Source organism: Clinocottus analis, unplaced genomic scaffold, assembly GCF_023055335.1.
Source record: "Clinocottus analis isolate CAN_PGR_092001 unplaced genomic scaffold, fCliAna1.0.p SCAF_2, whole genome shotgun sequence".
In the NCBI taxonomy this organism is placed as follows: Eukaryota; Metazoa; Chordata; class Actinopteri; order Perciformes; family Cottidae; genus Clinocottus; species Clinocottus analis.
In genome coordinates, this window is record NW_027175931.1 from 3884349 (window position 1) to 3898873 (window position 14525).

A 14525-nucleotide genomic window follows, 5' to 3' on the forward strand; every position below is an offset into this window, starting at 1 on the left:
CTTCTTCTCGTCCTCCTTCCTCTTCCTCCTCCTTCTTCCTCTTCCTCCTCCTCCTCCTCCTCCTTCTTCTTCTTCTTCTCCTCCTTCTTCTTTTGGAGATATCTGTCAATACATGTAGTGAATGTTCACTCTGGACGGAGTCTGAGGGCCGAATGAGTATTTGTGAACAAAGCATTGTGTCAACATGCCGAGACGAGAGGAAGTCGGCTTCGGTTCGCCGGCCTGTCACAATAAATTATGAGCCCATATTTGAAAGAAAAAAAAGTGTTATTAAACCCGCCACATGCGTCGAGCATTTACACTATATGTAATGCGTTGTGCTTAATTAAGCTTGAATATGCAACTTTGACGTAGACTTGTGAAACACACTCACACACACACACACACACACACACACACATGTGCTACAAATCTGAGAGTATGAAGCATATGAAGCATGAGGAGAAAAGACTTCTGTATTAAACAGTCTGAAAGCACTGGTAAAAAATAATAAAAAAGCCTCATTTCCCCCGGCGGGGCCTGCCGCTGTGCGCTCCGTCACAGCGGTTGTTTGGGCCGCATGCTGTTTCTCTGCTCATGCATCTCTCCTGTTGTGCCACGAATGTCACGACTGCGGCCGCAGCCTCGGCTGAAAGGAGTCGCGCTGGGGCCTTATTACGCCCCCCGGGGCGCCGATATCCCCTCCGCCTGCACAAAAAAAAACTCAGCTTATGGGATCAGAAACACTGTGTAGCTCGACAAATTACTAGCCGACGGCCACCGCGAAACAGCCTCTCCCTCCTCAAACTTCTCCCATTTCGGCCCTCCCCCCCCACATCCCCAATCTGTCAGGTAGAAACTGCGTGTGAAAAATGCTCGCGCTTTTCCAACGGCGCCACAGTGGGGGTGGAGGAGTGGGCGGGGTGAGAGTTGCAGTTTATCGTCGCTCGCCTGACGATAAATAAGCCGGATCGATAACGCCAACGGGGTACATTATGAACGTCTAATTAACAACGGCGCTGCCCCCTGAGTGATAACCACGCCATTATTCACGGATTGTTTCTCAGAGATAATGGCCGAAAGAAGACTTCTCGGGGAGTCTAATTTGACTCCGGCCGAGTGCACATCCGCCCCCCCATCACACCTCTCACCTCTCAGGGAGACGGCCCGGACCGACCCGGGTTGACAAAACGGCCGAAGACGCAGTCGATATCGGAGATGGAAGTGAAACAAATGGCTGTGACCCCCCCTCCCCCCCCCCCCCAACCACCCGCTCCCCACACACACACACACACACACACCTCGTGAGTTCAACAGTAACGGAGTCAATCGGCTAATTTGATCAGCGGGCACCTGGATGGATGGCACCTGGTTGGAATCCATTCAAGGGCTTAATGGCTCGTGTTTGTGTGTGTGTGTGTGTGTGTGGCTGTATAAGCAAGCTTAGGACACGTGGGGACGCGTGCGTGTTGTTTGTGTGTCTGCAGTCTGTGTTAAAAGTCCATCCCATAATTGCATTGTACATCCTCACGCTCATTAGGCGAAGCCTGGGTGGCGTGGCTACTGTAAATAAGGAGAGGTCAGGGGAGGAGGGAGGGGAGGGAGACAAGGGGAGGGGAGGGAGACAAGGGGAGGGGAGGGAGAAATCAATGCGATTGAGTGTTCTGTGTGCAGCCTATTATACCACTGGACTTACCTGCAGTGCATCCCATTGGGGACTGGAGGGGGGAGGAGGAGAGGAAGTGGGGTGGGAGGGGATGGGAGGTGGGATGGTTGGAGGAAGCGCCTTGTTGACAAAAAAAAAAAAAAAAAAAAAAATCTAAATCCCCCCTGCATTTATACAGCCTGCCACAAAACACATGGTCCGCATCACGTGGTGGCTGACATCTGCCCAGCAGCATCACAATGCCAGAGAGTTGACAGCTTGCATTGTCTACGAGGCGATTAAGTGGGATGCAGGAGGCTGTATTATGGGCGCGCGCGCGCACACACGCACGCACACACACACACACACACACACACACGCGGACTCCACGTAACTGGATTTGGAGAGTGGAGCTTTTATATCTCACGGGGCTGCACACATGGGATTGTGGGGCAACGGAGCACTTCCACCGCTCGTCCCGCTTTACGGGCTGAATGCATCGCTCCCTGAACGTCCCACGGACAGAACAAGGCTGCACATGTTCCCTCTGTCTCCTCGCGTCATCCTCTCGCTCTCTTCTGTCTGTGTCTAGAACCCCCTCCCCCCTCCTCCCCTCTCCTCCCCCTCCTCCTCCTCCCCCATCGTCTCTGCCATCGATCCCGCTCACCAAAACAGAGTCTCCGGGCAAAACCGTGACGCACTTCGCTTCATCAAGCTGTTTTGTGGATAAAGTGCAGAAGAGAGACGCTCTCTCTCTCTCTCTCTCTCTCTCTCTCTCTCTCTCTCTCTCTCTCTCTCTCTCTCTCTCTCTCTCTCTCTCTCCCTCCCTCTCTCTCTCTCTCTCTCTCTCTCTCTCTCTCTCTCTCTCTCTCTCTCTCTCTCTGTGCGTCATGTCGGAGAAGGCGTTTAAAGCTCTTCGCTCCAATCATGTAGATCAGTCGCTCAGCAGAAGGACGCCTCCATACAGATGAAGCCTGTACTTCATGCCGTACAGGAACAGGATATTGCACATGCACACGCCATATTATGGTAAAATCAGCCAGGACTGGTTTGTGAGATGACAAAAGTTGCAACTCTCATCAGAACACGTCCCGTTTACTTCTCTGTCATCTGAAAATACAAGTTTACCGCAGGAGTGAAAAATCCTTCCTGGACAAATAAACGCAGTCCATGAAATGCTCCTCTCTGTCGCTGCGGCGTGTGGCCGCGCGCTGCGTCCTGCTCGCGGGGAGGAAGAGGAGGATGCTGCTGTGGGGGAGGAGGAGGGAGGAAGGAAAGTTGGAAGTCGACTCTTACCTTATGATCGCCGTGTCGCCCTGGCGGATGGTGATGTTGTCGGTGGCCCGCTGCATATCCACACTCCGGACGGGGAACCCTGTGGGGATAAGACATAGCAGTCTGAAAAAAGACGCCTGCAGTTGCCTCCAACACGATTTGCGTCCGACTTGCATCTTTAAAAGCACACGGAGCGCGCTTTTTTGTCTTCTTCGGAGAAAGCTATAGATCCACGGGTAAAAAAAAGAAGAGAAAAAAAAGAAGAAGAAGAGAGGAAGAGTAGTAGTTGTCCAGACTTCTGGAGAAAAACGCGGGATGCCCTTAGGTCCAAAACTATAGTCCGGTGGGGTGATGGTGGGGGAGGAGTGTGAATGGTGCGACGGGTTCCCGTGAATACTTTTTGGCGGGACGAAAACGTGGCGGAGTCGCGCGCGCGCGGGGCTCCTGTGCTCGGTAGTCCACTGGTGCGTAATGCTCTCTGCGTAAAGGGACGGCACAGCCAGCGACTGCGATGGTGAGAGGCAGGCTTCTGTTCAGAGTCTCCATCACCACCGCCCCCACCACTCTCTCTCTCTCTCTCTCTCTCTCTCTCTCTCTCTCTCTCTCTCTCTCTCTCTCTCTCGCTCAGATTATCCAGCCGTCTGGCTGTGAATCTCCCCTTATTGGTTGTCAGGACAACAGCACCACCTGAGGTCCCTTTCAGTAAGACACAACTGAGTGAGGACAGGAACACTGTCCAAAGAAGCAAAGGGAAAATATTGTTCCAGCATTTTGTGTGTGTGTGTGTGTGTGTGTGTACAAGCTCTCTATTGTATATTTGGACACACACAACAACAACAAAGTGGAACAGGTGATCATCTATAGACATCTATACCTCCCCAGGGGGAAAAAACAAACAGAAAGATTCTCAGTTTGGATTAAATTCAATGTACTGTAATGTACAAATTGGCCTGAGGGCTTTTACATACACTCCACACACATCGACACACAATCTGAGGAGCAGCTCACACAGCGGCACATAGCGTCGCTCCTCACAGCACCTATATGCTCACAGGTATCCGGTTATCTGGAGCAGCGGCTCACAGGCACTTTCACACCAGGCAGATCGGCGCTGGACCATGAACCCTCCGGCGTATCAGGCGTCCGCCAGTTAATTATAATTTAGCGGGGTCAATTACACAAGTTCAGTGTTCTGCGACAGTGAACAGAGCTGTCACACTCAAAATAAATTGCTATATATGTTGTTTTTTTCCATGTGAAAATGATAGGATTTTCACATTTTCATCCAGCTTTTTGGAAGCATCATACGCACATCTGATCATTTCCCATGCTCGCCCTCTGTGTTGACCATGAGCATAATCACCTCTTAACGCCATGAGGCTGCAGCTCCGTCGGCCATTATACATCCACTCCCAACCCTCGGCGAGGACGCAAGTTTTCGAAAAAAGGTGTGTGTGTGTCTCTCCAATTCAACAGGAGCGCGCATACGAAATGAGCTCCTGGATCCACCGCTTGCCAATCAAGCGCCGGCTTAATAGGCCATGATCTAACGCTCATTCCGCGATGTGCTTAATGAACTGCAGAGTAACAATTAAGGCAGTGCACTTAGCATTTTATTTGATTCGGGGGAAAATACATTAATACTGATGAGAATCGTTGTCATTCGCCGCACGGCACATTTTTTGTTTCCGTTGTTTTCGTTGTTGGCGAGATAGTTCCCTGAGACATGACGACGCTTTTGTTTCAGTGTCGTGGAACTCCGCAGTGGGGATGGTACCGTATACGACTCGGATGTGGAAGGATTCAATATACGATGTAAAACCTCCTTCTCTTATCTCTAAACAATGCTATTGTTGTGGTGCGCACATACACCGCTGGAGTAATCCAGTTTCCCAGCACCGGCGGCCTGATTGAACCAGTGTGAGGCGGTGATGTGAAGTCTTATTTCCAGCATCAGCAGATTTTAAGCACCAGACCCGAGCAACAAAAAACAAAACAGTTTAACAGCAGCCGGAGCCCACTGTGACATGCGGGCACTGCAGCCAGATTAGAGGAAGTGGAAGAGCGGAAAAGATGTACGACCCCCCGCCCGACCCCCCCTAAAAGGGAATTACACTCACACACTTGATATCCGGGAGTGTGAGGAGGTAAGAACGTTAGTGCATTAGTTAAAGGGAACAGTTTCAGGGAGGGATGCTCACAGAGCCGCTCCCTACTTGGCCCTTAATGATCAGTGCCTGTTGCCATTTCCTTTAAAGCTTCTGGAGGTATTAGCTATCTGGAGTCTATGAAAGAGCGTATGCATTAAGACCACTTAAAAAAGAAAAAAGAGGGACTACAGGCCCTACCGTAGAGGAGAGGGGCTCCTCCGCATACAGATTCACACGGGGAACGGCTCCCGTGTGGCCCCGAGCTATATTTTTCTTGTTGAACGCTCATGAATCCGTCAGTGATCTGACAAAGTGCAGTATGGGTAATTAGTAGAAATCTTCCTCCGTTTTGGCAGGAACGCAAAGCGGGGAGCCCAGAGACAGCAGCTTTACCCAGTTCCTCACAAAAGGGCAGTGATCTCCTGCTCTATACCCACACTGAAAAAACACACACACGCACACACACGCACACACACGCACACACATGCTGCGCGCTGGAAGACAGAGGGGTCATTATCATGCTGGTGGGATGCTCTCCTTTGGTTTAGACAGCAGAGCTGGTCATACAGTATGCTGCAGTGGACGCCATGTTTAATATGTAACACACGGTCAGTAAATATGACTATAGACGTGTGTGTGTGTGTGTGTGTGTGTGTGTGTGTGTGTGTGTGTGTGTGTGTGTCCCAAACCGTGACCGGTCAGCTGTAAGCATCGACCACTTCTCGACCACTTCCATTGAAGACAGTTAAATAAACAGAAGATGGCAAACACTAAACGCAGGAGGTACAAATTCCTCCTCGTTAATCAAAGTCCAGCACATCTGTCCATATTATGCAGATGACAGATGTGTGTTGTGCAGATATAGTTTGAATGGAAGTCACCGCTGCGGTCGCTGTAAACGCAGAGTTGACATTGTGAAGTCAAACAAAGGATGTTCTCATCCAGCGTGTAGCTATACCTCTGCATAAATATAATAATGCACCGTCATTCGTAGATATCCCACGGAAATATTTGGCGTGTTTTCCTCGTACACATGAAGGAGGAAGCATGAAGACGGCAGAAGCCTCCAGCGACCTCTTTCAGCCAGGAGACCGCAGTTCGTTTATGTGGAACGAGAAGTCAATGTTGATTTATTTGTGTACTTCAGTAACAGCACTTCAGTTTATATTTTAATCCAATAGACGATCTTTTTTTATATCTAAACAAGCAGTTTTTATGCCAAAACTAACTTAAAATTCTAGGATCATTCCCAGAACTTACGTAATATTATTTTCACAATATCTGTCTAAATGGGTTGCCTGTTTAAAGTTTAAAAGTTTGAAGTTTTAAAAGTTTAAAGTGGTTGTAAAGTAAGTTTTCAAGATGAACTTCTTTAAATTTTAAAAGACTCTCTGCATATAACAAGTGAAAATTGACACATGATGATATCAAATTACGCCTGATATCATGCAAACCTTATAGGATACGTTAAATAAAACTTAACTTAAAATGAGCACGCAACAAAATAAGTTTGGCACGCAGCTTCACAATAACTCCAACCAACCGATTTCGGACATGAACACCGGCCTCGAAGCTTTCTTAAGCCTCACAAGTTCAACTTAACTAAACTGTAACTAGTGTCAAAAGTGTTGAAACCAACGAGATAGCAAACTAAACTTGTATTAACCTCCAGCGTCACCACTGGCTTGCAATGCATGATGGGAGATCGTCAGAGTAGAATAATGTCAAGCTTAAGAAATGGTATGACCCACTTTAGGGGTGTCTGAGATTATATTGCAAGATTGGTAAACATATTGCAATAATATAACATGGTAATAGATTAAAAAGTACATACACGTTTCAATCCCGTTGTTGCATCTCTCCACTCAAACCCACGGAGCCAGAGAAGACTTTTCTAACGGTACAGTGAGGAGAAATAAATGATATCTTCCACGACAAACGCGACAGCTGAAGACAGATAGACGATGAAACGGGAACAGTGTGAGGACAATTAACTTCTTTGAGGAGAAAGCGGAGCGTGATCTATTATTCAGCTCTGTGTAGTGTAACTTGAGAGGGCGCTAGCTGGGGGAACACCCCGGGAGGCGCTTTCATTGAAAACACACTAGAGAACTAATGTAATGAAACCACAAAAATCACGACTCGGGGGTCACACGGCATCGGGGAAGTCACGCCGTGCAGCTAGAGGCTGGATTGAAACCTGCACACGTTTCCAGATATTTGTTTCGCGAAAAAAAAAAAAAAAAGCGACTTTTTTGACCCCGAGGGCAGCCACTATAAAGTGATTTTATTAATATATATATTGCGAGGTGCCCTGACATCTCATTAGTCATAACGACTACGGCACGGGCCCCGCCGATCAAACGACAGAGCGAGCGGGAAAGGAATAAAGATGCACGATGTGAAGGCGGAATATCCGCCGCGAGGGAAGTCACGCGCGACGTTCGGGTGCAGCCGTCATTTACAAATGTCAAATAAAGACACGGGAGGATCGGTCTGTGGCACGAAAACGACACGGATGTTGATTCAGAGCTCGAGTATCTCGTCTGGAGTTTGTACTTTTTTCTGAATAGTTTTTAAAATGCAATCGCAGGGACACCATTTTGTCTCTTTGTTGCGTTAGCTAACGCTCAATCCAACCGGAATGGGGTTTCGTGTTGGACGCAGAATCTCGAGAGACTGCTCCAAAATACTCTGAGCTATCTGTTGAAGCACTTTGTAAACCCTGTTTTTAAAAGTGCTATATAAATACAGTTATTATTATTATAACATTTTAAGATGTATGAGGGGGTGGGCTAATAGTTTAAGGGGGGGAAATTAACACTTTGTGTGTGTGTATATATATAAAATGTATATAATATGCATATCTAGATAATCAATAAAAATGTGATGACAAAAAAACTGATATCCCTGCTTCGGTGTAATTATGAACCAGGACACAGATCCGTTCTTTTTTCTAACAAAGTCGGTCTTTCTTGCGATCCAGAGTGTGGTGGAGCGGCTTCATGAAGCCTCGCCTCCACCTTTGGGAGTCTTCTTCAGAAAGGAAGACGTGAGCGTGGATTTAAAGCGAGACGACGGCTGCACATCTTCCTACGACTCCGTGCCGTGACTTGGATTTCATCAGTATTACCTGGCTTCATCATCGCTGTCTGAATTTCACCTTTTTGCTGTTTCTCTTGTCATCCAGACATCTGTTGCAGGGTACGAACTCGAGTTTGACATGTTTTACGTAATACAGTGTGTTCATGTTCACGGCTTTCGTGGTGGATTGTGTAGTACATTTAAAAAAAAGAAAAAGAAAGGCCCTCCATTGATTTTACGTGTCAGTTTACTTCAAGCTTTACTCTGCCGGCGCCTGTGAAGACGCTTGTATAACATCTTGGCTCTGGAGGAGTTATGTGAGGGGTTTGTGAAAATAACCCTCATGATGTTAAAGTGATGTCATCAGGGTTATCTCGGCCCGGGCATGAAGACACTTCGTATTTATAACAGGCAGCCGTGGAGCCACGTGAGTCCAGCCTGTTTACATTTCTCCTGACAGTGATTTGAATGAGGATTAATTATGGACGCGTGCTCAGTTTATTACACCGCTGCACGTTCTCATCAGTTATTACGAGCCGTCAGAAGAAAAGGGAACCACCTTTTTAATTAGAAGTGCTTTCAAAACCCATGCGACAAAAGTCTAATGTATAAAAGAATCATACAAAAAAGTGTAATATATAAAAAAATCATACGAAAAAGGTATCATGTATATAAAATACAGCAAAAGTCAAATATATTAAAATATCATTTGAAAAAAATCTAAAATTTAAAAGAAATCCTGCGACAAAAATCATATATATATATATAAAAATAAGTCAAATATAAAATAAAAAAAATCACAAAAAAGTATAATATATTTTAACCAATCACACCAAAAAAGTATAATATATATATTTTTTTTTTAATCACTCCAAAAACAAATTTTTTTTTTAAAATAAAAAAAAAATCACACCAAAAAAATATAATATATATACAAAAGAAAAATCACATACCAAAAGTATAATATATTGAAAAAGAATCACACAACAAAATAATATAAAACGCTGGATATTAAGTAAAAAATTGCAGAATGTTTCCAGATTCAAGTGACTCCAGAGCAATTTAATTGAAATGCAATAAAGACTTTAGGACGACTCACACTGAGCTGAAACGGAACAAGATCCCCGATGATGTTCGGTCACTTTATCGATGCAGTTTTCACTTCTAGCAGCGAGAAGACGCCACGCCTCTCGACCTCTCGTGTTACAAACTGAGCGCTTGGAGACGAAATGAATGGGCTTTCACAAAGCAGGGTTGCATTATGGGAAGCATATGGCTCCAGAGTTTTTGGCGCTTAACCAACATAAAGAACAAAAAAACAGGACATCTCAGCATGCGTCACCACCATGTTGGCGTTTTAAAAGTGGTCTCTTTCAATCCCAGCAAAGTGTAGTACTATAATACCGGACAACATCGCACTTCGGCACTAAAGAACAACAACCCTGACACATTTTCTACTGATAATCGGTGTGACATGTGTCACAGTGACGAGTCCACGGTGCCTACATCTCCAGTACCAGCATGCATTGCAACACAGGGGTTCACAAAGAAAAGCATGTACCTTCAAGGTCGAGTGTTGCTGCCTGTTTGACGAGTGCACAAACTCAGACGTGTGAGGAACAAATACATGTCACACTGTTTCTGTGTGCGTGCAGCCGGCAGGAAGCAGGAACCCGCCGCCTGTTAGCAGCAACACTTGTCACTTAAATCAGCTGTTTCCACAGCACATGATGTATTGAGATCTATTGGCATCGCCGGCCGGCTGAAACCCACTGCTAGTTTTTACAAACACTATTTTTTGTGATTTTTATTTTCGTTTGGCAAAACAATTGGTAATTATATTGAATATGTATTTCCACACACTGTTAAAAATGCTCTCAGACATCTTAGTCTGTCCCCTTAGTGTCCACAGATGGAAGTCACAGCAGGAGGACTCGCTGAGGAGAAGAAAAACAGAATTATCAACACTCCAATCAGTCGAAATCATGTCCAAAAAACACAATCGGCCCCATGACATGACTGACCTTGTTGTTTTTATTTAGGAGGCTTTTCACCGGGGCTCGGCGGCGCATTGCGCGGGACCCGCCGCTGCCACGAAGCCAAATGTTTAAACCTCTTTTTTTTGGCGGCGACCCCCCCCCCCCGACATGTTGCGGCGGGATTGTTTTTGCAGAAAGGTCAAGAGCAAAAAGCTCGCGGCGGCAAAAGTGGAGAACAATCTCCCAGCTGCCCGGCCGCGGCATTAGCAGCTCGTCTGACTCACTTTGGTACATTTGGTACATTTCCCCGGGTTGATGGCCACGGGCTCGTACAGGAGGCGCTTCCACTCGGACCACAGGATGTGAAAGGAGGTAGCTTTCGCTGACTGAGCTGCAGTACACCAGCGGTTTAGAAAAATCCATGTAGTTCTTCCAAAAAATCTCTCCAATATACAGAAATACTGTATATATATATATATATATATATATATATATATATATATATATATATATATATATATATATATATCTTTATATATATATATATATATATATATATATATCTAGATATATATATATCTAGATATATATATATCTAGATATATATAGTCCTGTAAATGTACAACTTTATTCTCAGATACTATCTTAGTTTTCACATATGAAAAAAATAAACCACTGATTGAAAACAATTATAAATAAAATTTAAAAAATATATATATATTTTAATTTTTTTTCGGTCATCTTTTCACCAAATAACAATAATAATTGTGTGATATTTAAGAATACATTACACTTTTGTTGTGTAATTTTTTTTAAATATAATATAGCCTTTTTTTGTGTTTTTTTAAAATGTGTTATACTTTGTGTGATATTTTTATCTATTAGACTTTTGTTGTGTGATTTAAAAACAATTAATATATATATATATATATATATATATATATATATATATATATATATATATATATATATATATATATATATTAGACTTTTGTTGTGTGATTTTTTTATATACTTTATACTTTTTGTGTGATTTTTTTTTAAAATATATTAGACTTTTGTCGCAGGATTATTTTGGGTTGTTTCTAAATATCGTTCGACCACTTTTTGATTTTGTTCTCTCCGACTTTGGGTCCCGGATCGATTCGGTATCGGCCCGCAACACAAACAGCGGGGCAGTTTCAACAAGAGGAGGATCTATAATGGGATTGTGATTCTTCATCCACCTCCACTGTGCGCTCTCTAACCTCTGCATGGAAACAAATGGCTCTCTGTTCCGTCCTCAGCCTGCGAGATCAATGAGCCCGGCTCGCCCCTCACATCCATCTGCTTTCTGTTTTCTCTTTTTTTCTCCAAGTCAAAAATGCTCCGTGTCAAACAAGAGCAGGCTGCTTTAGGAAAACATGCCCACGCACACACAAATACACACTTACGCTTCTTCTTCTCCATTAACAAAATAATAATAAATAAAAGTGTGTGCATAATTTGGCCTGGCATTCCCATCAAAACCTGAGTCTTGGCAGCAAAATGCATGATATGCAGGAAAAAGGATACCCGGCAACATACTCAGCAATACTGTATCCCCTCCAACACACACACACACACACACAGGCGCACACACCTTGGCCTGAAGCCTCTTGCTCCCCTTCTGTCTTTCTCGCTGTCAGCAGAAATCGAAAATAACACAAAACTTTGGCACGTCGCTCGGTACACTGTCGACAACGTGCTTAAGTGACAGTTTATAGGGGAAATCATTGTGAACGCGGCAGTGGATTTCACTTCACAGGTTTCTTTTTGTTTGTCGCTTACAGCACGCCATAGCCGGTGAGCGGATGCCCGGTCTCTGGGTGAACATGCAGATGAACACACTGCACTAAAAACTACATCTGCTGGCAAAACATGAAAGTCACAAATGATCACCTGTGGGTTTATAAGAAAAATAAATACAAATAAATCTCAGCTTTTTTTCTTCAATTAACATCAGAGTAATGTGTTCCTTGCTCCCAAAAGAAGCCTGGTTGTTCTTGCGTAACGCCTACCTGCTGCCAAACACCGCCGTGCACTGGAGACAGCGCGCGCACACACACACACACACACAGAAAACACACTTCAAAGGACACGTTACGCTTGAAAGAAGCGCTCCAAAAAAAAAAAAAAAGCCACCTTTCAGGGCTGCTTTGCATGAACGCCGAACATTGTGAAAGTTTAAGCCGGCCTGTGAGAGGCTCTGTGTGTGTGAGCAGATGTCTAATTGAACTCAGATGTCGTTTTCATTGCAAGAGCAGACCTGTGAGCGGCTTCACGTGTGACCTGTGAGCGGCTTCACGTGTGACCTGTGACCTGTGAGCATGGTCGGCTGACCTCACATCTTCCTCCAGATGTTAGATAGCTTGTTCCGTGTTTTCACAAGATCCACAAGCTCCACCTACACCTAGTGAACACCTGCGTAATGTGATCATATAGCTAAGACGATGTTTTATCTTATGATTGTATGATCTGTGCGTGTGTGTGTGTGTGTGTGTGTGTGTGTGTGTGTGTGTGTGTGTGTGTGTGTAAGTTTGCTATTTGGTTTTCCTCTTTTGCCTCCAACCTTCCATCAATAATATGTGCTTTGCCCTAAGCTGTTATGGTCCCAAGCCCCACTCCAAATGTTTCACGCCGCCTCGCAAACAGCGAGGACATCGAGCTCGGGATCCGCAGCGGTAAAGCCAAACATTTCCTTAATGAGTCTGAGCATTTTTATTCCAGTGGGAATGGGGCGTTCTTCAATTTTTTTCGTCGTCTCGTGTCTTCGAGGCGAGCGGTGCGCTCACTGATTTGATGATAAGTGCTCTGGCCGACTCTGTGAGCATCATTGCTGTTGCCCGGCGGTACGTCGAGCACCGCGGGGCACCGTGCATCTTTTTAAGTTTGTTCCCGGGCTCGCTGAGGGATCGCTTCTCATTGAGGTATTTTATTTAATTCAGAGAACACAAAATGGCAGAGGCGGGCCGTGGATTTAGTACCGTCGACAGCCGTTTAGTTTAACAGCTGATCGCGGCGCAAAGTGGTCCGCAAAAAAAATGGTTTACGGTCCATTTAAGCACATGCTATACATTCAGAGTGCTTCCAGTATATAGTAGGAATACGCACTGAAAGTGTCAGGGGACAGAGGAAGCACCCAAACGCCACAAAAAAAAGTTTGAACAATATTTATTCCAAAAAAAGGAAAAGAGTACTCCAAAACCGACCAGATCCAAACGGAAGACAAAACCAGGAACAGAGACAAGAAACACAGTACACATTTAATGAGACACAGGTGGGAACAACGAGGAAGCACAGCTGACGTCAATCAGACAATCAGGAGACGCGCATGATGAGGAACAAGGCACACGGGGGCAGGAAGTGCAGAGACACAGAGGATGAACTACAAAATAAAACTAGGAGCCACGCAACACTGTGACGGTAAGTCAAAAAGGAAAGGTATTTGTACATCCGCCTCTCACAATATATGTGTGCCGCGATTAAAAAAGGGAGAGAAATGACACCTATGGGTCAACTGGCAATGAAAATGCCCAACAGGCCGTCTGTTTGGGACCACATCCGTACAGCGTTAAACGTTTGACCTCAGCTTTTTTTCCCCAACATCTCCTCAATCTCCTTGTAAATGGATTGCAGACCCCCCCCCCACCCCCCCACACCCCCATCTGCCCCTCCCTCCTACACCCATTGCCTGGCTATTCAGTGCTATTAGAGCCAGAGGAGGATTGCTTTGGAAATGTTCAAGGTGAAAAGCGGCGAGGTAACAAGAGGAATTCCTCTCAGAAGTACAAGGACGTGCAGACTGACGGATGGAGAGGAGCTCGTAGGAGTCCGGACGAAACCCATCACGCACCCACGCTTCACTTGAGTTTGTTGGTTCTCTGTGTTACTCATCTGCTGCATTCTGGGATGCCTTTCGAGAAATAATGGGCGAATAATGAAGACTTTTCAGAGTGTGCGCACACGCCCGACGACTGAGGAACGTCGACATAAATTAAAAGCAAAGGTGTGAAATTGCCTCGTTCGTGCACAGATTTATTCTTTTTTTAATTAAGTTTTTGTAAACTTCAAGGGATATTTCAGAGATTTTGGCAAATTAGACTGAGATACGGACACATGCGCTACAGCTGCGTTTGACAGAGTTATCCCACTGAGATGACCGGCAGTGACCGGCAGTAGAAGACACTTTAACCCTTTAAGATTGTTCCTGTGAGATTAGAAAATGGTTTAATATTGTTACATTATATTGTTCATAACATGAGATATACTATTTTTTCCCTGTGCTATTTTTGGCGCTATGTACAGCAACAAATTAGCTTTTCTTCCTTGGCCCATTGCCTACTATTTTCCCTTATATTTGTTTTGGCACAATGGGTAGTTTATCTCTTATTT

The 14525-nt window shown here is 45.0% G+C and overlaps 1 protein-coding gene across 3 annotated transcripts in view; it reads right to left on the reverse strand.

Moving 5' to 3' along the window:
• Positions 1-14525, reverse strand: part of lsamp (limbic system associated membrane protein) — a 533915-nt gene that overhangs the window by 174897 nt on the left and 344493 nt on the right. For 2 of the 3 annotated variants that reach the window (XM_068584595.1, XM_068584594.1), the window contains exon 2: positions 2921-2999. In XM_068584595.1, the coding sequence (XP_068440696.1) occupies positions 2921-2999 (79 nt within the window). Of the gene's footprint in view, positions 1-2920; positions 3411-14525 lie in introns of those variants that run through there. The other variant, XM_068584593.1, reaches the window with a different exon arrangement.